The 25,733-nt window shown below is 53.6% G+C and overlaps 2 protein-coding genes across 9 annotated transcripts; one reads left to right on the forward strand and one right to left on the reverse strand.

The window, feature by feature from the left end:
• Window positions 1–73: 73 nt before the first annotated feature.
• Window positions 74–4,745, forward strand: LOC121022161 (putative protein T-ENOL). Of its 6 annotated transcripts, none has more exons than XM_040463088.1 (6): window positions 516–583; window positions 1,011–1,107; window positions 1,408–1,555; window positions 1,821–1,851; window positions 2,041–2,098; window positions 4,547–4,745. In XM_040463088.1, the coding sequence occupies exons 2-6, from the start codon at window positions 1,015–1,017 to the stop codon at window positions 4,580–4,582; spliced, it is 366 nt and encodes a 121-aa protein (XP_040319022.1). In that variant the 5' UTR covers window positions 516–583; window positions 1,011–1,014; the 3' UTR covers window positions 4,583–4,745. The 6 variants fall into 6 exon arrangements, 2 of the variants coding, with proteins under 2 accessions (XP_040319022.1, XP_040319021.1); XM_040463087.1 differs by lacking the exon at window positions 516–583 and adding an exon at window positions 591–716; XR_005786840.1 differs by lacking the exons at window positions 516–583; window positions 1,011–1,107 and adding an exon at window positions 74–205.
• A 1,861-nt stretch (window positions 4,746–6,606) lies between these two features.
• Window positions 6,607–25,354, reverse strand: SEZ6L2 (seizure related 6 homolog like 2). 3 transcript variants are annotated; one of them, XM_040463208.1, is made up of 18 exons: window positions 24,555–25,354; window positions 23,488–23,619; window positions 22,520–22,819; window positions 22,019–22,158; window positions 21,601–21,802; window positions 17,076–17,261; window positions 16,261–16,429; window positions 15,467–15,630; window positions 13,271–13,471; window positions 12,657–12,795; window positions 11,626–11,822; window positions 11,290–11,484; window positions 8,987–9,178; window positions 8,712–8,903; window positions 8,185–8,223; window positions 7,889–8,006; window positions 7,666–7,787; window positions 6,607–7,189 (listed from the first exon to the last, which is right to left on the reverse strand). In XM_040463208.1, exons 1-17 carry the CDS (start codon window positions 24,631–24,633, stop codon window positions 7,673–7,675), a joined length of 2,760 nt encoding a protein of 919 aa, XP_040319142.1. In that variant the 5' UTR covers window positions 24,634–25,354; the 3' UTR covers window positions 6,607–7,189; window positions 7,666–7,672. The 3 variants fall into 3 exon arrangements, with proteins under 3 accessions (XP_040319142.1, XP_040319140.1, XP_040319143.1); XM_040463206.1 differs by having other exon boundaries at window positions 7,666–7,762; window positions 24,555–25,350; XM_040463209.1 differs by lacking the exon at window positions 8,185–8,223 and having other exon boundaries at window positions 7,666–7,762; window positions 24,555–25,350.
• Window positions 25,355–25,733: the final 379 nt, after the last annotated feature.

Below are 25,733 nucleotides of genomic sequence, written 5' to 3' on the forward strand. Positions count from 1 at the left end.
TCTATCGGCGCGTACCAAAACGCAGAGGGAGGAGGGGGGCAAGGAAGCCATGACGCCGAGGAGGGAACCGAGGAGAGGTCAAAAGAAAAGGAGGCCCAGAGGAACTGCTTCTACTCTTCTCTCTCCGGAGGGTATAGCTTCCTGGAGACGAAGACACGGAGAAAATATTCCGCCCTCCTAGACCTACGCGTCCCTGAGATACAAGGTTATTTAGTACAGCCCACATCGTTTCTTCCCCGCCCCTGTCTCGCCCTTGCTCTCGAAGGCTCCAGGGAGCGAGAGTATGGCTAGAGAGGTTGGAAGGCGGCCGAGGGCAGGGTTGTTTCTTGCGTGCCCCTAGTGGTAGGAGGACTGGGTCCCAGGCACCACCTGTGATCTTCCAAAGTTTTTCAGACTTCTGGTGCTGGGCCCAGCATCCCCAAGGAGGGACCCAGAAGGAGGTGGAGTGGAGACCAGAGGAGCGAACGCGACATGCTGGGAAAATGCTCCCTCTCCCCGGCCCCCGCCTTTGGTTCTAGAATCCCTAATATCCTGGCAACCGGGCTGCAGAACGTCCGCAGACACCAAGGGTTTTGTAGCGACGGTAGCCGCACCACCCCGGTCCCCCCCCCTTTCCAACCTTCCTCCCCAGCGCCTACTCCCCGTCCCCTGAGACCTAAATAGGAGCTCCTTAGCCCTCTCTGTTTACCTCTTCCCGAGACTTCAACTCCTGCCAGGTCTGGGCCGGCAAGCCAGCTGCCTTGATTTGGGAAGGGCCTTAGGTGGGAGGAAGGAGAGTGTCCCTGGGAGAAGTGGGGGTGGGGAGAGGATTGTTGTGAGCATCCCTATTCCACTCCCTCCCCCCAGGAAGATTTAAGGCAAGGATTTCCCCCACCCAGGGAGAGAACTGAGACAGCAGGATGGTTCACCTAAAGGCCTTATTTAAATCTGGCCCCGAGGAATGGTGATGGGATGGGTCTGGGGGAAGTAGGCTGGTTTCTCAGCCTAACACAGGCTCCACCTGTTCCCAGGAGGATGGCGTCCACACCTACCAGGAATGAGGAGGAAAAGGGCAGCAGGATGTCCCAAGCTGCAACCTCCTTGGGTGGAGGTCCAGTGAGCATGGGGGTGAGATGGAGTGGAGAGCTCCTAGGCCAGGGGTTAGAGTCTCCAGCCTTGAGAGGCTAGCTTCAACCCTGAGCCCATAGCCCCCAGCACTAGGCCCTCAGGTCCTCAAAGAAACTCCCCCCCCCCAAAAAAAAAACCACAACGCCCCCCCTACTTCCAGGGCCGCCTTTGTCAAACCTCAAGACTCAGCCCTCCAGTACCAGACTCCTTAGACCCAGAGCCCCAGCCTGGGAGCCCCCAGACCCAGGACTCCCATGTGGGGACTCCTAGGCTGAGTCTCTCTGATTTCCCCTTTTGCAGGTTTCATTATCCCGTTCTGAGGAATTCCTGACCCAGATCAGCACAGAACTTACTGATGAGGCCTTGTTTACCGCTAGCTATGGCACGAACCCTGTGCCCACCAAGGAAAAACAGACCCAAGACCGAGGGACTCAGATATCCAAACACGGTGACCCCACCTCCAGGATCACTGTGTCCAGAGACCCCACCATACCCCTAGTTCCAATCCCTGACCCCTCCCAACCACAGCTGAACTCTCCAGCAATCTCACGTCTCACAGCCCTCCCTGGGACTGCTTAGTGCTTCCCCGCACAACTCACCCGGTACCCACTCCCCACTGCTGGCCAGGAATCACCTCAGCCCCTTCCTCTCTAGCCACATCTCTTTCTGGCTAGAGGGGTAGGAAATTCTCTGACCGGGGCTTCTACTTCTAGTGTTCTTCAAGACCCGAGGCACCGACACCCGGTGAGTAAATCTTCAATGGAGATGCCCTTTGTCCTGGGAAAAGGATAAGGAGCCTGGAGGGGAGAGAGGGAGGGTTTGACAACATCCTAGCGGGCAGGGGGATTTTTAAACCGGGAAGTCCGATTCTCTTCTGGTCTGATCCTCAAATTCAGACTTCTCAGCCCTCCCCTTTCCGTCCGCCATCTCTAGTTCTGACAGAAACCGTACCCGCACCAAGACCCACCTCCTGCCATCCCCTCGTGACAAGGTTTGTACCGACTCCATGAATGACAACGCCATTCAGTATTAACCGAACGTGTGGAGTTCACAGGCTATGCGAGTCCCCGGTTCAGGAGTTTGGGACCCAGAAACGAACGGTACGGTCTCTGCCCCTGAAGAGTTCACGGTGTCATGTGGGACCGGTCAAGTAGATGGTCAGTTACAGCATAATATGTATAAGAGCCCTGTAATAGAAGTAATAGAAGTGTAATAGAAGTGGAAACAGTGAGAAGAGCCCTTATCCCAGCTGCAGTTGGAACAGCAAGGAAAGGAATCATGGGACTTCCTGGAGGGGGTGACACCGAAGGAAAGAATCTTCTAGGAAAAAAAAAAAAAAATGGATTGGTCAGTGTATTCCAAGTGGTAGGGCTTGCACGAGCGAAGACACAAAGGTGAGTCTCACTAGAGTGCATGGGAGTGTATGGATGCTTAGGGCAGGGGAGAGGGTGGGACCAGAGGCAGTTTAACTGTGAGAGGACTCAGGCAGGGTAGCCAGGGACTACTCAGAGACCTTATGTGTGCTTATTAAGATCAGAAGTCACTGAAGAGATTTGAGCAAGAGAGGCTGCAATTTTAGATCAGTCACTCTGGTGGTCAGTGGGGAGAATGACCTGGAAAGGGAAGACCGGAGGTGGAGGCCAGTTAGGAATTGTGCCAAGAGACTGAGTCGGTGATGATTAGGTCTCGAATTGTCACAGTGATAGTATAGATGAGAAGAGGAGCAGATATGAGAAATAAAGACCAGGAAGACTGAGTTTGGTAATTGATTAGAAATGATAGGGGAACAAATAAAAGAGGAAATCAGATGACCCCTCCCTTCCCCCAGGTTTCTGACTTAGGTAACAAGTCTGATGACCTCATGCTTCTGCTCCGAACTCCACACTAGTTCCCCATTTCGGAGTAAAAGCCATAGCCCATCATAGCTTATAAGGCCCTACATGATCTCTTTCCTTCCCCTTGTTTGCCCCTGTTCCAGTCATGCCAGCCTTCTCACCATTCTTGGAGTATGGCAGCCATGCTCCCGCCTTTGGACAGATCCCGCTCCGTGTGGAAACGTAGTGTAGATAGTTGGAAATACGGCTTCAAAACTCACTGGAGACATCTGGGCTGGCGACAGAAATTGGATTTCGGAGGGAGTTGGCAGTTGAAGGATGTGTGGTTGCCCCCAGAGGTGGGGGTTATGCATAGTAAGAAAAAAGAGGACCCTGAGGGCAGAGCCCTGAAGAGTGTCTCCGTGTAAGGAGTTGGTGGAGGAGGAGACGGGGTTCATGAAAAGGAACTGACAGCAAATGTTTATTGAGTGTCTTGTTTGTGCCCGGTCCACCAGGTCTGAGGGATAGTCATTTCTCCAGGGCTGCTGCTTCAAATGTTCATGACCAAGACCAGAAGCACAAGAGAGCGAGAACAATCCACTGTTCTTATCCTCAGGGAGCTGGCTTCCTAGTGCCTTTGGGACACTTGAGGTCTCCCAATTGGGTTTTGGTGTTAGAAGCAGCTTGAAGTAGCAGAAAAACCCTGGGTTAATCTGGTGTCAACCTGATAGTTAGCTTAGATAGGAAGCAAGTTGCTTTCTTCCTCCCCATGTGTCAAATGGGAGCCTTGGACAAGATGCTCTGTAAGGGCTCTACCTGCCCGTACAGTGGTTTCCTGCTTCTTCCCAAATGGCACTTGATTGAGAATTTCATCCTGAGCCAATACCCTCTCATCCCCCCGGGCAGCACCCCATTGTCCCAACGGATTTTTTCCTTCCTCAAGAAAGAACATGGAAGCCTACAGACCTTTGAATTGCCCCTTGAAATATAGGTCATTGTAGGTGATCGAAATGTTGAGTGGGGGGATGGGTGAGTGGATGGAGAGGGTAGGCAAATGGATGAATGGATAAATGGTTAGGTAAATTCACTGAATGTTCATTGGACACTTTCTATGTGCCAGCAGTGCTGTAGGGGCTGGAGGCTAGAAGTGAGCAAGATAGAGTCCCTGCTTTTGAGAAGTTTAAATGGGGGCAGAGTGATTAGGTGGAAGAGAGGTGAGTGAGTGGATGGATGAATGAGGGATAGGTGGATGGGCAGACAGATGAGCAGAAAGATTGATGAAGAATGGTGGGTTGATATGTGGATAAATACGTGGATGGATGGATGGATGGACGGTGGGTGGGTGGATGGATGGATGGATGGTGGATGGATGGATGGATGGATGGATGGATGAGTGGGTAAATAGGGAATAGTGGATGCATAAATAGGTGAGTGGGGTATATGGGTTAGATGGATAGGTGAAGGATAGAAGGATAAGAAGACATGAGCCTTGGGTCCAAGGAATCAGAAGGCTCTTTTGCTTTTCTAGAGAGCTCTGCCTAGCAGCTTAACACCTGGAGGATGACCCCAACCCCCTTTGGTGCTGCTCTTGGCCTCTCAAGTCTTCCCCTCTTCTGTCCTTCTAGAACGTGCATCAGAGCTCCTCTTTCACGAGCCATTAACACTTCACTTTGCTGGGACTTCTGGTCATGAGCAACATACCCCTGGAAGCTTCCTAGGTGTTCAAGAACCATCACACACCTCTCCCCCTCAACTGGCAAGAACATCACCAGAAATCAAAGGCTTTAATAAAAAGACAGAGGTCCTTCCCTCCTCCCAACCCAGGTCATGCTCTGGAGTGACTTCTCTGGGATGGGGATATGAGAGGGTGGCCCTATCTCCCCCTTCCTTCCTTCCTTCCTTCCTTCCTTCCTTCCTTCCTTCGTCTCCTCCCCCCTCCTCCTGCTCCTTTTTTTGTTTTGCCAGATGTGTGGGCATATTGGTGGACAGGAATATTCCATATTAGGGGCGCCTGGGTGGCGCAGTCGGTTAAGCGTCCGACTTCAGCCAGGTCACGATCTCGCGGTCCGTGAGTTCGAGCCCCGCGTCGGGCTCTGGGCTGATGGCTCAGAGCCTGGAGCCTGTTTCCGATTCTGTGTCTCCCTCTCTCTCTGCCCCTCCCCCGTTCATGCTCTGTCTCTCTCTGTCCCAAAAATAAATAAACGTTGAAAAAAAAAATAAAAAAATAAAAAAAAAAGGAATATTCCATATTATTGGAATGGCTTTAATATAGGCAGTCAACAAACTGTTATCAGTCAACCTGTTGGCAGAGATGAGTTCATGGATCCAAACCCAGCCTCCTAGCCAAACTCCAACAGCTTAAGGTCTAGGCCTCTGGCATCTGAGAAGATACACCCTTGCTTCTGACATCTGAGGAGCTTCTCTGCCACTAATGGCAGTGCTGAGGCCTCCCCTCCAAGCTCTGGGGCCTCATGCCTAGGGGAACAGCTCACACTCATTATAGCCAGCTTTGTAGAGTTTGCATTTAAATCTGAATGGGGGGGGGGGGGTTGGGGTGCACCTGGGTGGCTCAGTTGGTTAAGCATCTGACTCTTGATTTCAGCTCAGGTCATGGTCTCACGGTTTCATGAGATCGAGCCCTATGTCAGGCTCTGCACTGCCAGCGTGGAGTCTGCTTGAGATTCTCTCTCTCTCTCTCTCTCTCTCTCTGCCCCTCTCCCACTCGTGCTGTCTCTGTATCTCTAAATAAAACCTTAAATAAATAAATAAGTAAATAAATAAATAGAAACTTAAAAAAAAATAAATCTGGTCTGGCCACTTATTGGAGCCTCATGAGGAAGTCCATTCACATCTCTGAGCCTCAGTTTTCTTGTGAGAAAAATGGGAATAATTGTCCCTGTCTCACAGGGTCCTCGTAGGGGTTAAAAACATAATGCATAGAAAGTGCTTAGCACAATGCCTGGCACAGAATAAACGCCCAGAAATGCAGGCTGTTATTATTAGTAAGATCAGCTTGCATCATGTTCTCCTAAATTCAACCTCCTTTTGAGTATTTCAGTGTCCTTTCGAGTGTCCTAAGAGTGTTTAATTATATTTAAATATAAAAATCTGAATTAAGTGAAATGCAATTAATTCAGAGACTCTTTACACAAATGGGCTACAAATTCCTTATAATGTTCAAAAGTGGATATGCCGGAAAAGGAAGCCCACAGGGTAAAAAACAAGCTCATTCTTTGTGAAATGCTACAAATCTGACCCTTCCTTAGTAGACGTGTAACAGCAGATTAGGGGACAAAAGAATGGTATACTTGGATGGATACAAAAGCTCTCAAAAGGAGCTTGCATTTTAGGTACACTGGTTATGAAACAAATGGAAAGCTGTTTGCCTCCTGCCTACTGTCCGCCATCTCCTGACTAGGTGCTTCTATATGAGCCTAGAAGCACCAAGCCCTGGCGGAGAGACAGCTGAGGCCCAGAGGGGGCTCAGCTTCCACAGAGGGTGAGACGAAAGCCAGGCTTTTTGACCCCTAGCCAACCCCCCTTGACATTGCCCTGTGCCCAGTCTTGGAACGCCATCTTTTTTCCAAATTGTTCCCCTTTGCCCAGGCCTCTCTCCAGATGGGCCACCGTCAATGTGTCCAGCACTCTGTGACCCACCTTCCCACGCCCCACCAGCCCAGTTACAAATGGTGGTTTTCTGTTTATTGCTCAAAAACAAAAATCCATAAGCAAAGGCGGGGAGATTGTGGGCTGGGAGACGGCATGAAGTGGGTAGGGGCCTTGTCCCTGTTTTCCCCCTACATCTCTCTTCCTGTGACCCTCCAGAGCCCAGGGGTTAGGCCTGGGGCCAGAGCGTCTGGGAAGAGGCTTCATGGCCAAGGGAATGCAGAGCTCTCAGGCAGTCCTTTGGCAGGGGGCGGGAGGGGGGGGTTGCCCTGGGCTGGAGGGGTCCCAGGAGTTGCGGGGGGGCCGAGTTCCCCTCCCAGGGTCCAAAAGCCAGTAGGGCCAGAGGGGAGGGGCAGGCCCCTTGTTTGGCAACTGAGAAGAGGAGGCTTGGGCGGCAGGATGCTGGTTTATTTACTGTAGGGTCCCCAAGGGCCATCAAAGCCCCCTCGTGGGACCAGGAGACTATTTACACATCAGGGAGAAAGGGAGCCAGAGGCAAGGTCCTGTACTCCTCCCTGCCCAGGAGGGGGAGGGGAGGGGCGTCCTGGGTCCTGCGGCCTTAGTCTTGGGGTTCAGATGGAAACTTCATACTCCCGTGTATCCTGGAGACAGAGAGGTGGGATCAGTTGCTGGAGTGGGAGGGGGATGGAGGAGGGAACAAAGTGAGAGGAGGCACCCACAAGGAAGGGGAGAGACCGTGGGCTTTTTACAAATAACATCGATCGCGAGGTTTGGGAGCCAGGGGGTGGGAACAGCCAGGGGATGTTCGGTTTATCTTATAGTATCTTAAAATCACATACAAAATCAGAGTTTCTGGATTGTCTCGAACAACTGGAAGATCTGGCAACTGTGCCCGAGTCTCCACTACGGACCCGATGGGGTGCAAGGTCTCCATTTAGCCACAGTCCTCACCACCCTCTATTGTTCACACCTGACTTGCTTTGTTCACTGGCGTGGCCTTGGTAGGCAGCTGAGGTTGAAATTCCCCAGACAGGTATTACAGAGACTTTGAGAGAAGGTTATGGAGTCCTGGGGGAGCTGAGAGGTGTGGCGCTCCGGGGGCAGGGGAAGGGCTCACCCCAGCTTCATACAGTGGATTGCTGAAGTCTGACTCCACAGTGATGGGGCTGTAGGAATGGGAGCCCGAGAAGCCAAAGAGGGATTTTCCCTGTAGCCTGGGAAAGGGAGGAGATAGAGGGGCTTATCGAGAGGTGAGCCCCCAACCCCCCCTCACCCAGGCGTCTGTGCCAGGCAGGCAGGACGTCTGCCCTGGCTCGAGGCTTCCCGAGTAGGGTACTTACTTGGTGTAGTATATGTAGACGCCGCTGCCGAGGACAATGACCAAACCTAGGGGCAGCAGGATAGCCAAAGCCAGGTTCCCGCCCTCCAGCTGACGCGACGGATCTGTGGTCTGGGTCACTGGGGAGAGGAGAGGCCAGTGAGCTGGGGCTGGGCCCAGCCCTGGGCTCTCCCAGCCTCCTGCCCTGGGCCTCGAACCCTGGGCCTCACCCCTCCGGGGCCTGGCCTCCTGCCCCCGGCCTCTGCCTTGCCCCCCCGACTCGGCCAGGCCTGGTTCTCCACCTGTGCCCTCACTGACCTTCCAGTTTTCGGTTGTCCAGGAGCTCCTCATAGGCCACTGCAGGGAGAGGAGGGGGAGGGGACGGGGTCTGAGCCAGGGAGGGGAGGAGGCTGGGTAGAGGCCGGGAGCCCAGGGGGGCTGGGCTGGACAGCCTGGGTCTCTCTGCCCTCTGCTCACCCTAAACTTTATCCTTCCCTTGGCGGGGGCGTGGCAGGAGTAGTCAGGGCAGGGCCTTCTTCCTCCTTCTCCAGACCCCTAAAAGTTCAGCCTTCTTGGGCAGTCTAAATGAATCAGGTCTGTGGAATTTGTCAAAAGTAGGGAAGTGGAGACTGCTCCAGAGGGCACGGGACTTCCAAGCCAAAGCCCCCTCTGCTCCATCATCCTTCAGGACAATTCTGTAATACCCGTGAGGATCAGAGCCCTCAGTAGGTGAAGGGGGAGCTCGGCAGGGTTAACCGCTGGTCTCAAATTCGCTTCCTGATTTTCCCAGCCCTGTCACTCCCCAGACACTGCTGCGCCCCCTCCGGCCCTGTCTGCCCAGGCACCTTTGCAGAGTGGGGGCTGGCTGGTCCACTGGGAGGGGTGGCCGGGCACACAGGTGATGGTGACCTCGCCGATGAGCTCAAAGCCCTCATAGCAGAAGAAGCGCAGAGACTCGCCCGCCTGGTAGTGATGTTTATACAACGTCTGATAGCCATTCTCTGGCACCCCTGGGTTCAGGCACGGCTCATACTTCACTGCAGGGCACATGTCAGTCACAGGCCGGCTCGCTGCTGAGCAAGCCACCCAGCCACCCTTCCCAGGGTGTCCCCAGACTCACAGGCACACTTGGGGACCCGGTCGCTCCACTTGGGTGTGCCTGTGTCCCGGCTATAGCAGGTGAGTACGGCCGCCCCCTCCAGGCTGTACCCGGGCAGACAGCGGTACTGGACGTGGGAGCCAACAGGGAAGCCAGCGTCCGAGGTGGTACGGTGCCCATTGGTGATCTCACCAGGGTCGGCACAAGTCATGACTGTTGGCAGGAGGGCAAGGTCAGGGGGAACTCGGCCCTTAAAGGATCTCCCAGAAAGCTTAGGGCTGAGCCGTGGGCCGTCTTCCCTCTAGGCAAGCCCCCCCCTCCCCCCCTATTTCCTCTGAATGAAGAGATCAGAAGTTGGAAAGCCCTAAACCCCCATGCATTTTAGGTTTCAGGCTTCTTCCAGAAAAGAGTGGTGGAGGCAACCCAGGCCCTCACCCTAGGGTGAAATTTGAAATATCGTGGCCCCTGTACCAGAGCAGACCAGCTACACTCCAGCACTGCCAGCCCTGCATGGTGGATCTTGGGCGGGACAGCAGCTGCTCTCTTTAATTTTATTTTTGAGAGAGAGAGGGAGAGAGAGAGACAGGGGGGCAGGGGAAGGGGGGAGAGAAGGGGAGCATGAGCCGGGGAGGAGCAGGCAGAGAGAGAGACGAACAGAGGATCCAAAGCAGGCTCTGTGCTGACAGCAGAGAACCTAGTGTGGGGCTCGAACTCATGAACTGTGAGATCATGATGTGAGCCAAAGTCGGACACTTAACCGACTGAGCCACCCAGGAGGTCCAGCAGCTGTCCTCTTTAGAGCCCTCCTGCTCAGCTCATCACTGTCCTTCCCAGCCCCTTGTGCACTCCTACAGCCCGCCCTGCAGGTGCTTACTTATTTGCAGGAAGTAACAATCACAGCCATTTCTTGTACTTAGACCTGCACAAGGCACCCTGTTAAATGTTTTACATCCACGGTATCCTATACCCTGATGGTCCCGAAAGGCCAACGTGTCTCCCAGGGCTCAAGGTGGTCAAATAACTGGTCCATGGCCACTCAGCCAGGTCACAGCCCCATAACACTGGGCTGAGATTCGGAGACTTGAGTCTCAGCTCAGCTTCAGGCTCAATGTGCTGCCTTGGCCAGGCCCTAGCCCCTGTCCCCTATCCCCTCTGGGTCCTGCCTCCGTCCCTTCCTGTCTCTGTCCCTGTCCTGTCCTGTCTGGGTTTCAGACTGGACATCCTGTGAATCCTTCCAGAGATGGGGAGCTGCGTCATCCAGAACGTTTTCCTTGTGCGCAGCCCAAATCTGCCTTCTTGAACTTAACCTCATCGGGCCCACCGTTGCCCCCAAGGACCAGGTAGAAGACCTCCCATCCCATGTCCTCGTGGCCGGCTTCCCCAAATTTGAAGAAAATGACAGCAACCACCCCTTTCTGCTATTCTAAGAGATAAACACTCCCAGCTCCTTTAAATGTCACCTCCTCTGCGAAATCTCCTGTCCCATCACTGGAACAACGACCCCCCTTCCCTTCCCTTCTTCATATTTATAGCAGCTACTACTTACTGCTGACACACGCGCTGTGTGAACTTGATTTGCTCTTCACAGCCCCTTTTCCTATTTCACCGATGAGGCAGCCAAGGCTCAGAGATGTTAAGCACTTTGCCCCAAATCATCCCGCAGTTACCACTGTGCAATATTCTGAGTTATTTAAGCGTCTGTCCCCCTCCTGGACTGTGAGCTCCGCCAGGGTCGGGAGGGACCCCAGACCCTCTGCATAACCCTAACCCCGCATGGGGCTTCAAAGACTGCATTAAAATAAACCGAATTCTCTGACCAGCCTCGGCCCTAGTACAGTGACTCCCCGTAAGGTCAAAGGTTAGGGACTGAGAGACTGGAGCAGGGTCTAGAACGAAAAGAGCGAGCGGGAGCCGAGAACTGACCGGGAAGGCCGGGAGGGGTGGAACTCGGCCTCAGCAGAGGCGGGGCCAGTAGGCTGTGGGGCGGGGCCGCGAAAAGGTGAGGCTGGACCCAGGGCACGCGGGGTCAGAGCCCAGAACAGTGCACTTGAGGGATGCCGCCCGGAGATGAGAGTGGGTCCAGAGGGGACAGTTTTGGGACACCGAGGATCGGAGGAATGGACCCCAAAGGGAAAGGGGGACGGGGCCTGAGCAAGATCTGGGCAGAATCCAGAACGAAGGGATGAAACGCGGCCGGGATAGGGGCGGGGACACAAAGGGACCGAAGCGGGACGCAGAGGGGTCTGGCGGCGCCCAAGCTGAGCCGCGAAACCCAGATGGGGAGGGGCGGGGCCACGAGAGATGTGGGCGGGGCCCGAGCTCACTCTTTTGGCAGGCGGGCGGCGCTGCGCTCCAGGACAGGTCCCACTGGCAGGTGAGAATGTCGGAGCCGAGGAGCTCGTAGCCAGGCTCGCACTGGTAAGTAAGCACGGTGCCCCGGATCAGGTCCCCGTGGGAGGCCGTCCTCCAGCCCCACTCCGGGGGTGGCAGCTCGGGGCACGTGTCGTTCCTCGGGACCTCTGCAGGGGAAAGACAGAGAGTTTGGATGCTACCCTGCGAATGAACTCGGGGAGCCCTTCCAGCCTCAGGGACCTCGAGCTCCTCCCGCGATCTCTGGCCTGCCGGACCCCTGCCCATTTCAGGAGCTTAGACCTCGGTACCTTTGAAGTGCAACACGAAACCCTGCCCCAGGCCCGGGTTTGGGGGCCCTGGCGGTGCCTGGAACTGCAGCGTGAGGTCGGGCCCAGAGGAGAGGAGGCGGCGGCGCGGTTGGGGTCCCCGCAGCTGGGCCAGGACTCGGGCGCTGGGACCGTCCCCGTCGAACAGTGTCAGCATGTCCCCTTCGCGCACATTCAGGCTGCGGGGAGTGGGACCAGATAAGGGGGCTGGGTTATGATCGGCCCCTCCTATCCGGTTCTGCCCAATCCCTAACTCAGTTCATTAGTAACCCTACCTACTCTCCAGCCCTGCCCACATTCTTCCATCCCAGGCCCGGCCCCGCCTTTTGACCAATTTTGGGCTTCTCTGTGCTAACCACTCCAGGTTCCACCTGTTCTGTGGCTCTTCCCAGTTCCTGCTTCCCCATTCCCAGTCCAACTCCTTGCGACCTCGCACTCTCTGGTCCCTCCTCCATCACGCTGTGAGCCACAGTCTCGCACAAGCCCCGCCCTGACCAATCACAGGCCATGTTCATTTACCACCAGCCCAACTCCAGGCCCCACCTGAGTATCTGCAGGCCCTATTCTGGTTCGTCACGTGACCACCTCATACCAAATCAGCTCACTGGATTCTCCTCACACCCACACCCACCTTGGGTGCTGGTGGTGATACAATAGCTTGGGCCTGGGCCCCTGGAAGTTACTCCAGGGGCGGCCTCAGAAACAGCCAAAGAGTGGGAGACTCCAGGCCAGAGCCCCCTGTTCACCATTACCCGCCCCCCCCCCCCCAGCCGCAGAAGACTGCAGTAGCCCATTTCCTTGTCCAAAATCGCCTGGCTAATAATTTGTACCTAGGTCCACCGACAACGCACTCTCCCATCCTGAACCCTTAGTTGCCTCTTTCATTAGATCGTATATTCACCAAATCTCGTGTAGAAGTGCAAGCCGGCCAGGCTCAGAATGCAGGCTAGGCTGTTGTCATACCACACTTCACCGACCCACGCCCGCCGTACCCCTGCAGCACCCAAACGTACATCTCCACTTGGAGCAAGATGCGCTTCTCTTCTTGGACATGTAGGCCCCACACGCAGTCCTGGCCGGGGCTATAGCTCTGGGGCCAGTCAGGAGAGAGGACCACACCAGCTGCCTCTGACAGCTCCCCTCCACACATGGCTAGGGTGAAGGGGGGGGGGTCGTCAGATTCAGAACCCAGGTGGGAGGGCGGTCTCCAGTTCACCACAGACCTCACCGCTCCCAACTGCATGCACTAGACCACCTCACAGGTTTCCTGTTATCTATTAAGACACCTGTTTCTCGATGTACCCAGTCCTGTTGTACCCAATCCCCAGCCCTGCTCTCAATTAGCCCTGCCCATGCTCCAGCCTATGCATTACCCACCCCCCCCAACCCATAACTTAGTTCTATTTCTAGCTCTTCAAGACATTTGGGTTGTGACCCCTAAGTTTTGTAACAAACACACCAGTTATTTAGTTAAGAAAACTATTTCTGAAAGGGACAGGGATTTGCCCAAGGCCTGGGTGTATTAGGTTTGGAGAGGCAAGTCTCCTCCCTCAATGGCCCTCCTAAGATTCCCAGCCCGGGGGGAGTCTGTAGACTGAAGGACCTCCTGGCGATGTCGAGGGCTCACCCTTGCAGGCTGGCTCTGTGTCGTTCCAGTGGGGCTCTGTGGGATCCACACATTCGATGGCATTGGGGGGGCCCGGGGGCTCTAGGGCATATCCTGGGAGGCACGAGAAGGTGGCCAGTGCCCCTGGGCGGTACTCAGGGTCTGTGGTGGTGACATTGCCATGTGCCAGGAAGGGGGCAAAACAGCGATCTTCTTCAAAGGCTAGAGAGGAGTCAGTCACAGAAATTAAGCATTAAGATAGGTCTCAGGGGTCTCAGACTGGGGGGACTTAGGCTGAATTCGAGTGTCGTTTGGCCATTCCGTGGTCTGTTTACAATGGAATGCTTAGGGCTTAACTTTCACTCTCCAGTCTCCTCCAAACCCTAACACTTCTCATTTACACATTTCTGTTACCTTCCTGCCTCTGGAGGAAAACTGCTAGGCTAGTCAAATCGCAGCTCCCATTCTACAGATGAGGAAACTGAGGTCCAAGGACAAAAAGTCACTTGCCCAGTGTCACACACTAGGGCAGTGGCAGAATCAGGTCTCAGACTCACATGGCTTGATTCCCAGCTAGAGACACTTGGTTTTAGAAACTGCAGAGGAGGGAGAGGAAAGGGTGCCTTTGGAGAACTGGCTCATGTAAGTGTGTTTTCCCCTCAAAAATAACAGATTCTGATTACCCCTGATCATCCATGCTGTGGCTAGAATCCAAAAGTGCAGTGAATGCAGAAGCTACTCAATTCTTATTTTGGACTAAGTCAGCAAAAATAAACATTTGGAGAGCATTTTAGTTTTGGCCCACGTGATGATATCTTAGCTGCAAAACTATACGTGAAGAGGAATCTGAAGCTCATGGAACAGCAATGACCCACAACTAGGGAGGCAGGCCTTAAACCTGGAACTCTTTTCACATTTTCAAAGACAAAATGCAAATTATTTTTTAGATCCACTGTTGTAGTTTACTGTTATTTAACCCGATGAGGTTAAGTGTCATGTCCAAATCCTATGCACCCATCAGGGCCCAGTGCCAATTCCATTTCTCCCTTGATTCATACCAGAGACCAGCCCCTCCCATCTCTGAGCATTTCATTTTCTTTATCTCTCTCCTGCTACTGTTTGCACAAATCCTCTGCTCCAGTCACACTGAAATTTCCTGTTTCCCAAACATACCAGGCCTTTCTATGACTCTTTACTATTGCTCACACTGTTCCTTTCACCTGAGATGCTCATCCCTAATCTCCCTCTTTTATTTATTTATTTATTTATTTATTTATTTATTTATTTATTTATTTAAGTTTATTTATTTATTTTGAGAGAGAATGAGTGGGGGAGAGGCAGAGTAAGGGAGAGAGAGAATCCCAAGCAGGTTCCACACTGTCAGCACAGAACCCCACTCAATGCTCCAACTCACAAACCATGAGATCATGACCAGAGTGGAAACCAAGTCAGGCCCTTAACCGACTGAGCCACCCAGGTGCCCCTAATCTCCCATTTTTAAAATTCTCTCTATCCCAGAGCCTGGCCAGTAGGTAGAGTATGAGACTCTCAACATTCTCTCTATCCTGTAAAGGTGTTCAAACACCTCTTCTCCCATGGTCGGCTGACCTCCTTGTTTCTACCTGTCCAGCATCCGGTCCCCCTTTCTTCTGTTTACAGCACTCCTTTTTTCATTTTGGGATACATGCCTCCCCGGTCATGAGGTCCAGTTGGGGCCAACTCTGGATGGTTATGTGATGTGGATCTGCCAATCCTAACACCACCTGACCCTAGCTTTAATGAGGCTCGGGTGTAGGCACATGACCTAAGCCAGGGAAATGAGAGCCCTTCTTGGCATTTCTGCTGAGAAAGTGCTATACTTTCTCTTTCTGGTTGACTTACTAAGTTGGTGGTTTATCAGTCAGAACTGCTAGGTCCACCACATATGAGAGCCTGACAATGAAGCCAACGCAAAGAACTGAGAGATTAAGGTAATTGGACTCTTGGCTGTGTATCTAGAGCCAGCCATATATGAAACTTAAAGAGAAAAAGCCACTTCAGGAATTAGAAGGGGTCCATCAGAGGGGATTTTTAGAGTTTTGGGGTGGGAAAGCAAGTTAGGTTCCAGGGATCCAAACACAGAGATGAACAGGGATAGTGTTTGTGCTTGTGACTGTACCTGGCCATCAGGAAGAGGGGAGAGTGCAGGAGTTGGGGCCCCGAGAGGAGGGCGGTTACCTTCAAATCGGAGGCTTAGCAGCAGGGGATTGGCAGGTGTCTCTGAGAGCAGCTCCACATACAGGGACTGGGCATCACTGATGAGACCCCGCTCTGGGACATCATCCATGTCTGAGTCATAGATGACTGGGGAGAGGGGACTGCCCCCTGAGCGCACCATTAGCCTGAGATGGACAGAAGGGTCGTCAGGAGCTCAGTTTCCCCTCAGAAGCTGCCCCACTTCTTGCCAGGCTCTCCTCACTCATTTTCAAGCTATTGTTTTCAAAGGTCGACTACATGCCAAGTACTCTAAGCCTTTACACATTTTGTCTCATTTAATTTTCACAAGAGCCCTTGAGTGGGTACTCTTTATTACTCCTTACTTTAGAGATGAGGACACGGAGGCCCAGAAAGAGTAAATAACCTGCCCAACATCACACAGCAACTCATGGCAGAGCTGCGATAGCAGTTAGATAGAGGGGGTACCAATGATGATGAGGATGCCAAGCACATTTACAGTGCTCTCTGTGGGCCAGGCACCCTTCTAAGTATTTCATGTGTCTTAACATGTATCCTCGCAGAAACCTTCAAAAGGAGGTCCTATTATTGCCACTCTACAGGAGAGGAAACTGAGGCACAGAGAAGTTTAGTGATTCATCTAAGTTGACACAGCTATACTGCCTAAGAAGGGGAAGGACCAATCTGTATTTGACACAAATTTTAACCGGGATCCACCCCAGACCTGTCTGACCACCCCCTGCAGCCTCCCTGTTTCCCAGAGGTGGGGACCTCTGACTCAAGGTGCAGATCCTCACCGGTCATTGTCCTCATCCAGTGAGACCCTCTCGAAGTGCAGGTGAAGCCGGCGTCCCTCAGCTGCTTCAATGACCCAACGGCAGGTGAGGTTGGGCCCTGCCGCTCCCCCAGGCTCAGGGGACACGATGCGGCCCAGTGTAGCATTGTGGATGGTGCCACCACAGGATGCTGTGGGGGGGGGGGGGGATATGTTAAGGTGACTTGTCCTCCTGTCTTCAGAGCTGTTACATCCACACCTTTGGTTGGGACCTGGCCTCAGGGTGCCCTACAGGCTCACGGCAGAGGACAGGACATTTCCAGGCCACCACTCAGGTAGGGAACCAGCCCTAAAATAGGAAACCCCAGAATGGACACCTCCTAGGATGGAAATCCTGCTAATATGAACACTCTCCAGATGTGGATACCCTGGCATCTGGAGTTATGGGGGATCCCCCAAATTGAAGCCCTCAAATGGAAAATCTTCCAGACGGGATCACCAGGATGAAGACTCTCCAGGATAGAGACCCTCTAGATATGGACCTCAAGAATGGTTTCCTTGAGGATGAGGAGTCCCTAAGAGAAGAGGCAGCCAGAATGGTGACTCCCCAAATGGAAACCCTCTAGGCAGGACATCCCCAGATAGAGACCCCCAAGAATGGAGATTCTCAGAGGATAGGGACAGTGTAAGGAGCTCCAGATGGAGACACCAGGATAGGGACTCTTCTAGGCAGAAACCACTTCAAGATGGATGTTCCCCAAAAATGGAGATGCCCAAGATAGTACCCTCCCAATGGGGCTCCCAGGACAGGCCCCACTTAGCATGCAGGAGACTCACCCATACAGCTGGGGGGTTCACCACTCCAGGCTGGCCGGGTGCCATTGAGGCAGATAAGGGTCTCCTCACCCTGCAGCTGGTAGCCCGAATCACAGTGGAAAGTGGCAGTACCCCCAGGGTGCAGGTCTGTCACGCTCACATCCCCATGGGTCGGCCGGGGAGGGAAGCCACAGCTCAGGAGATAGGCTGGATAAGGCAGAGCAGGGAGAAGGACTCTTTTCTCCAGGCCACTCTCACCAATCACCCAGCACTTCCTTCCCCCTTTCCACATCCCCCTGGAGGCACAGACTGGCTCCTTACTGGAGTTTTCACATGGCTACTTGGTCTAATGAAGAGATAACTTCAATGTCTCTTATCTCCCCTAATCTTTGTAATCTACCCACTTTGACTTCCATTTTAGAGATGAAGTATCTGAGATTCAAAGACATTCTGACTGTGGTACATATTTGGTGAGTGACCTCGGGCAAATCAGTTGACCACTCTGAACCCATCCAGCTCTAATAATAACAAATAGTATTTCCAGAGCCCGTTCAGCTGCTAAGGTGAGTTTATGCAGCACTTTTGAGGTAGCCAGAGTAAGACTGTGATACGTTTTCCAGATGTAGAAATTGGTTACTAAGTGCCTCACCATGTTTTCTCCCTCCTTTAAAAGCATTTTTTTAATGTTTTATATATTTTTGAGACAGAGAGAGCATGAGTGGGGGAGGGGCAGAGAGAGAAGGGGACACAGAATCTGAAGCAGGCGTCAGGCTCTGTGCTGACACGGGGCTCAAACCCACGAACCGTGAGATCATGACCTGAGCCAAAGTCAGAGGCTTAACCAAGTGAGCCACCCAGGCACTCCTATGCTTTCTCCCTTCTACACATACAGACTCTCTTCCACGGAGGCGAGTAGTGGTAGGATTCCCTCAGCTTTCATCCAGAGGAGCCACATGAAACTCCTTTAGGAACTTTGACCATCTTGTCATTAAAGACCTTCATACTCAGTGCCCCCTAAATGAATCCTCCAGTGAAAGTGAAGTGCTAGGGAAAGCTTTGCTTTCCTTTGTTTCTCTCCTCCTCTCTTGGAGTGAGAACTATCCAATCTCTCTTTTTGTGCTGGCTGCTAAGACGCTCAGAACCAGATCGAGGCTTGTCCCTAGCAACAAGGGCCTGTCCATCCATGTCTATTTTTTCATCTTTAATACGCACTTCCTGGCACCAATTTTCTTCTTATTTTATTTAATTTTGATGTGTTCTTTTTTGAAAGCCTCCTGAAAACCTTGTGGAATCCTTTGAGAGAAATAAATAGAAAGTGACTTTGGGGATGCCTGGCTGGCTTAGTCAGACGAGCATGCGACTCTTGATCTCAGGGTCATTAGTTTGAGCCCCATGTTGGGTATAGAGACTAACTAAATAAGAGAAAGAAAGAACGAAAGAATGAAAGAAAATAGGAAGGAAAGGAAGGAAGGGAGGAAGGAAGGAAGGAAGGAAGGAAGGAAGGAAGGAAGAAAAAGAAAGGAAGAGACTTGGTAGTAAACAATGGACTCTAAATTTGGTCCTGACACAGTTCTGTGTGTCTGTTTCAGACCAGTCACAGTTCATCAAGAAGGGCTGCCAGGCGGAGGTGCACCAAAGCTGGGTCTCTGTAGCAGGGGTAGGCTCTGGGTAACCGTGCTTGGAAGGTACCAGTTTGCCTGGGCCTTTGTTTTTGCTAACTCTCCAGCCCTAAGTGATTCTGTCAGAGAGCTGGTCTCTCCCTACTTCAAAATTCAATAAGCATTTCCTTGGCTGGATGCTGGGCACAGAGAGGCAAAAAGGGCCCCCAGGCTTTGCCCTTCGGGAGTTCACAGTCTATGAAGATAAACACAAAAACCTTCTAGAATACAGTGGTTTAAGTACATATTAGCCTCTTGATGACTCTCCACAGTTAGCAGAATCAAGTCCAAATGCTTTGGGTTGACATTCAAATGCCTTCCATAGCTGTGTCCAGCGCAACACTCCCAGCGTCAGGTCTTAGCACCCACAATCTGTATATCCTACACAATGTAATTTTGTGACTTCCGTATCTTTTCACACCATTTCCCCCACCTGCAAGGCCCTCTTCTCGCCCTTTTTCATTTCTCAAGGAGTAACTTAAGAACCACCTCTTCCAGGAAGTCTTCCTCACCCCTCCCCTTTCCAATTGAGTTTGTTTCTTTCTTGCCTCCTCACATGCACCTGCATAATCTTATCATCACATTGACTGCTGTCTATTGCCATGATGAGACAGAACCACGTCTTATTTATTTTGTCTCCCCAAAGCCTAGCCTAACTGGTCCACTGATGCGGCAGCGAAGAGGGTTTTTGGAACAATACACAAGAGCACTGGATTTGGAACCGGCAGACCTGAGTTCTGGGTCCAGCTCCAAGACTTATTAGCTGTATGACCTTGAGCAGGTGATGTCACCTCTAGGGCCTGTCACCTGTAAATGATAACCACTATCATTGACAACTGGCCTTCAGGTTAAAGGAAAGAAACACGCAAAGCACCTGACATATAGAAAGTACTCAGAAAAGCTTAATCACTTGCCACTCCATCTCAATTAATGAATGCCTCAGAGTCAGGGCTGGGGACTGACTGCTGACTCTGCAATGAACTTACAGGTGGTTTAGCATCCATCTGACCTTTCATCCTCTCAGATCTGGGGGTCACTCTCAGGGGTGCTGGGAGATGCAAAGGAAACCACAGTTGGCGCAGGGGTTTTGTAAATGGGAATGCTTGCTGGGCTTGGGGCGAGCAGTGATGGAGCCTTTGGCCTTTCAGAGAAGCTAATGAGGCCACTTTGGACCAGAGGCCCCAGCTAGTGCAGACTGGGGAGCGCTTAAACAGGGCCTCGGTCCCAAAGGTGCCCTGAGAAGCTGCAAAGCAGGGAAGACGGAGGCAGGTAATGAAGGCCAATTTATGCAATAGCCCTGCTTCCCCAAATGTTCTACTTAGTCTAAAGAGTCCTATTTTCAATGCCCTAGGGAAGTGGCTGCTTAAGAGAGCCAGCGGGGAGCCATTTTGTAAAATCGGAAGTCCTGCCCTGGGCCCGGGCCCTGGGCCATGCCCTTGCTTCCTGCTGATCCGACCACCAGTTACATGGCCCCCACCTCACTGGGTTCTCCGCGAATAGGTCTCTCCACCTTGCACACATGAGCCCCTGGGGCTGGGCAGAGGCCTCAGGAGAAACTCGAAAGTGTGTGAGGAAGGGGTACGGGCACTGTGTGAGCTGGATAAAGCCCACAAGGGAAACGGGGGGCAGCAGAGCACACAAGAGGCAGGCAAGGCCATGAGGTGATGTAAATGGGGACATTGGCCCCAAACATAGTTCCCTCTCTGTTTTCCAAGGAACACGGGGACTTTGGAGATGGCAGCAGGGTCCGGAATGGGACAGTGGGCTGGGACTGTTGCCTCATACACACGTGTATGCTAGAACATACCCTTGCACTGTGGGAAGGTTCCCGTACACACGGGTGAGCACCAATGTCCACCTGTCTGTAGGCTGTCTGTGGGTGGTTGCTCATGAATGCAGTTGTGCCTCTTACGCCCCCCAAACCCAGCAGGATCTTTCTAGGCCACAAATCTGAGGCTGTCACTGTCTTGCTTAAAACCTCTCAACCCGTCTCCGTGCCCCTTGCAGGATAAAGTCATCTGTACTCCTTACTGAAGCTGACAAGGACCCTCATGATCTGAATCCAACCTACCTCCCAGTCTGGTCTCTTAGAGCCTGCTTCCCGCCCACCACTTTCTGGGTTTTTCTGTAGCAACAACTGACATTGCTGAGCTCTCACTGTGTACGAGACACTATTTTAAGCACCTGACATGTATTAGTTAATTTGATCTTCCTAATAATGCCATGAGCTAAGTATTATGATCACCACTTTTCAGGTGAGAAGTGAGGCACAGAAAGGTTAAGTAACTCGCCCCAGGTCACACAGCTAAGACAATTCTGTCTTCCATGCTGAATCACTTCAACTCCTCAAGGAGGCCATGCTTTTTCATCCGTCAGGACACTTGCGTCTTTCTCCCCCTCCCACCTTCCCCTAGTAGCTCATCTTTTAGTTCTCAGCTTAGTTACCTCCTCCAAGAAGGTGTCCCTGTATCCCTTAGGAGAAATTTAAGTCCCTTTGAAATTTGTTCCCTCTGCCTGTGTTTCCTTCATCATAGGGATATAGGTCCGAATCTCACTGAATTATAATCATCCTGATTACTTGCCCATTTCTTTACCTAGATTCTGAGTTCCTTGATGATTTCCATCTAGCTTGTTCATTTCTCCCTCCAGGGATAACACAGGGCCGGTATGAAATGGGTGCTCAATAAACATTTGTCGAGTGAATGGGTGAACTGCCACCTGGATGTGTGCACACCCAGACACAGGTCTGTGAGTGTGTGAAATAAGTGTACGTAGACCTCCTCTATGGGCTCTGCCCCCAGGGTCCTAGCCAGGAGGAAAGGCTCCTGGTGATGTGCCTTGTGCCCAGTGTGGCCCCTCCCCTTCCACCAGCACCCCAGACTCCTCACCCTGATAGTGGATCCTGAAGCCACCGCCCCTTGGGACCCGTGGACTCTGGAAGTGCAGGAGCAGTCGGTTGGTTGGACTCCTAAGGACCTGTCCTTCTCCCAGCATGGAGGAGTTGGCCAGGAGTCGGGGGGCCAGGCCTGGGGACCCTCCACCAGCCAGCACCAGGAGTTCCTCCTCCCGAGACAGGTTCAGCGTCTGCACCTAAAGAAGCCAGACCCAGACCCCCCGGGACAAGTCAGTGTGGCAGCCAAATATCACTGTGACATCGGTCAAATTATAGAACTCTAGGAGAGTCTTTGAGATCCTTGGAAAACAGGCCCATTTCAGTTAGGAAACAGGTTCTCTGGTTCCCAGGCCAAACTTGTGCACACCCCTGGGCCTAGAGGAAAGGGCTTGGGGGCTTCAAAGTCCAGTTACCTGGATCTCAATGCCGTAGCCAGGGTAGACATGGATGCTGTATGTGCAGTCCAGGAGCCCCAAGGTGCGGCTGGCTGCACTCCCCAAATCTGGAGACTCCACATGCCCTTCGCCCTCAGAGATGTTGTTATTACACAGAACTGAAGAGATACAAGTGGCTGGAGTTGGGAGAATCCCTGTGTTCTTGCCCCCCCAGCCAAGCAACTCTGGGGGTCCTCACCTGTCTTGGCCCCAGCACCCCTCTCACCACCTTTATCCGGTGCTCCCTCTCCCCCCCTCCCCCGTGCCCACAACTCCCTTCCCCAACCGTAATGGAGATAAAACACATAGAGAGGTGCTGGTACATAGCAAGGGCATATGAATGCCAGCCTTTATTATTATTGAGCGGAAGCCCAGACCCCTTCTTCCACACGTTCCCAGCAGCCTCTCCCCCTGCACACCCGCTCCTCTCCCACATTCGTACTCCTGCACACTGTCCCCATCCCCTTTCGCTCGCCTCACCTGGGCTGGTCACCGTGGTGGTAACAGTTGTCGTGGTGATGATGGTGGTCGTGGTCTCCTCCTCTCCTCCCTCAGGCCCGAGGGGTGGGCCTGGGGAGGCGGGGCCAGGAAGGGGCGGGGCCGTAGTTCCTGGGGGCGGGGTCAGCAGCTCTGGTGCGGTGGGGCCTGCCCCCCTGCCCCCTTTAGGGGTTACGGCTGTTGTCAGAGGCCCTGTCCCTGGCTCAGTGGCCCGTGGCAGGGAGGGCGCTGCAAGAGTCTGGCCGGCTGGAGGGGTGGCTAGTGTGGGGTCTGGATCAGATCCTGGGACAGTGCAACGGAAGTCAGGGCACAGAAGGAGCAAATTGGGGGGCCATGGGTAGGGAGCAGGGCTGAGGGAAACTGGGGGCTCCCCCACTGAACCCCAAAGACCTCCCCCACAAGGTGCAGGCCCCCCTCCACGTCTCCCTTCCCCACCCGAACTTTGAGCCTCCTCCCAAGGCGTCCACAGCCTGACCCCCCATCCCTCGCCACCTCTCTGCCTAGGTCCTTCCACTCTGACAGTCTCCTTGAGCCTCTCCATGCCTCCCCCTTCAGATCCGGCTCCCCTTCCTGTGTACCCCTTTCTCTCTCCTCTCTCTATCTTTCGCTCTCTCTGGAACTCTTCTCTGTTTAGTATTCCCGTGGCTCTCTGACTTTATGAGTCTAAATCTGCTACTCTCTGCATTTCTCTCTCTTTCTGTGTCTCTCTCCCCCTTGTTCCTCCGAATCTGGTTCTCTGAGTTTCCATCTGTGTTTCTCTCTGATGGTCTGTTTTTCTGTCTGGCTCTGTCTCTTGATCATTCTGTCTCGATTTCCCTGGGTCTCTGTCTATGCCCAGTTTTGACACGCTCTAACCATCCCTCTCTGAACGTCACTGGCTTGGGTTCCCATCTCCCTGAGTTTATTCCCTCCCTCTCTGTATGCCACTCGTGCCACTCTGGGGGCCTCACCCGGCAGGTAGCCCATCTCTGGACCCCTCCTCAGCAGGGCCCCATGGAGCAGCTCAGCCAAAGCCTCGGAGGCTACTGTGGGGGCCTCACTTCCGGGCTCTGGCAGTACCTCTTCTTCCTTCAGGGGCAGACCTAGGAGATGAAGTTGTGTGAGCCCTTCCACTGCCCCACACTCTTTCCTTCTCTAGAAAGATCTTTTCCAGAGCTCTTCTCCTCTCCCCAGTCAGCAGGGCCTGCAGGAGCTCAGAGGGTCCCAGACTGGGCTGAGAGCCAAGATTGGAGGAGGGGCTCCCAGCTGCCTCACACACTCCTGCACCTTCCCCTCTCCCCCCAACCCCAGGCTGAGTGGGCCTTCAGTGAACCCTGGACAGCGCCAGCAGCGTGGCCACAGTGCTACCTTCATTTTCCCCTCACTGGTGCTCTTCCCCAACCCTGGAGCTCTGCAGAGGGTCTGGCAGTACCTCCCAGCCCTTGCTTCCGCAGTGCCCAGCTTTCTTTCTGGGTTTCTGTCTCTGCAGTGTGGTGTTCTCTCTCTCTCTCTTTCTCTCTCTCTCTCTCTCTCTCTCTCTGTCTCTCTCTCTCTCTCCCTCTCTGCAGTCTCTGCCAGCTTCCCTGGAGTCTGGCGAGGGGTCAGATTAAGGACTGAATATTTGGTCCCTGGTCTCTGAGCACTGCCTCTGTTCATCTGTCTTTGTCCATTCGTCCAAGAGCGTTTGTGTGTGCAGTGCCTGGCGTTTCTCCCACCACCTCCGTGTCCCACCCAGGTACCCTGCATGCTTCATGCCGCCTCCGCAGACATCCCCCCAACTTCCCCAGCCCTTCTTCCTGTATTTAACACCCCCCCTGGCTCTGGTAAAAGCTCCCCTCATTCATTCCCCCACCTCTTCAGTATTGGGGGTTAGGGCTCCAGGCACCAGCGAGAAAGCCCTGGCTTGCCCCTTCCCCATCAACTGTACCCCTCCCCTCTCCCAGAAGCTCAGAAAGCCCAGGATGTTCAGAGAAAGGATGGCAGAAGACCCAGCTAAGGACCTTCCCCGGGCCTACCCCCCACGCTCCCATGTCCTTACCCTGAATCCAGGGACAGCTCAGCAGAATTAGGAACAGCAGCTGGGGAGGCGGCGGGTGCTGGACCCTGGGAGTCCCCATGGCGACTCACACCGATTTCTCTCCTCTGCGTCTCTTCTAAATAATCTGTCACCTTTCCTCCGTCTCCTTTTATCTTTCCCTTTACTTATTTATTTTTTTCCCTGCTAGCATGGAGCAAGAAAGACAATTTCTCTGCCCCTTGGGATGGAGGGGCAGAATTGGGCTGGAGGTCGCCTGGATCCCACCCCTCCTTGCCCAATCTCCTCTGTCTTCTGCTCTCGGGTCTGTGGGAGAGGGGGCGCGGCTCCGGCTGCAGGGGGTGGGACCAAGAAGGCCGAAGGGGCCGGGTCGCTTGGGTTACCCTCTCGCTCGGGCGCCTGGGTCCCCCCAGCTGGCTGGATCCCAAGCTGGGGGAGTGGGGAGAGGCAAGACAGCTTCAGGGGGTCTGGGGTGGGGTCGAGGATCAGGAGGGTCCCTACTGTGCTCTAGCGGGGCTTGGTGGGGAGGGGAGGGGGTTGCGGAACCTGGAGAGCCGAAGCTCGGGCACAGGAGCTGCGGGAGGGAGAAGCTGAGAAAGGTGTCGAACCCACGTCAGATCCTGGGGACGGGCGAAGGGAGGGGCCGGGATTTATTTGGGGGCGACGGGGAGGGGGGAGGGAGAAGGAGGAAGTGCAGATGGAGGAAGGAGGGACCACATGAGCCAGACCGTAATCCTCACTCCCGCGGCCCCTAGGGGAGGCAAAGGAAACTCTGGTCCTAGCTGTAATTACAACCTCTTCCCCCAGCCTTTCCAGCACATCTGGAATCTGAATCTCCTCTTCCCAGGGTGCCGAGGGGCGGCACAGCTGGGTTCACGCTTGCTCGGCTCCCCAGTATGCCCCCTACCCACATCCAGGAACCCCACCCCCCACAGGACTTCCCTTTCTGTTTTACAGCTCATGTGCAATGGGCTCCCCTCTTCCAGGAGAATGGCAAGTTTACACGTTTATGAGAAATCGCAGGGGCGACAGGCCGGGATCTGGGGAGGGGAAACCCCTTCTCTTACATTCACGACCCCGGCCAGCGGCCAGGCAGCTTCAACTTTGATTTTTTTTCTCCTGGCCTCTGTCACCACGCCTCTGGGGCGCCCTTTTCAGCACCACCAGCCAGCGGACAGCTCT

Source organism: Herpailurus yagouaroundi, unplaced genomic scaffold (assembly GCF_014898765.1).
Source record: "Herpailurus yagouaroundi ecotype Mexico unplaced genomic scaffold, PumYag 379, whole genome shotgun sequence".
NCBI classification, from domain to species: Eukaryota; Metazoa; Chordata; class Mammalia; order Carnivora; family Felidae; genus Herpailurus; species Herpailurus yagouaroundi.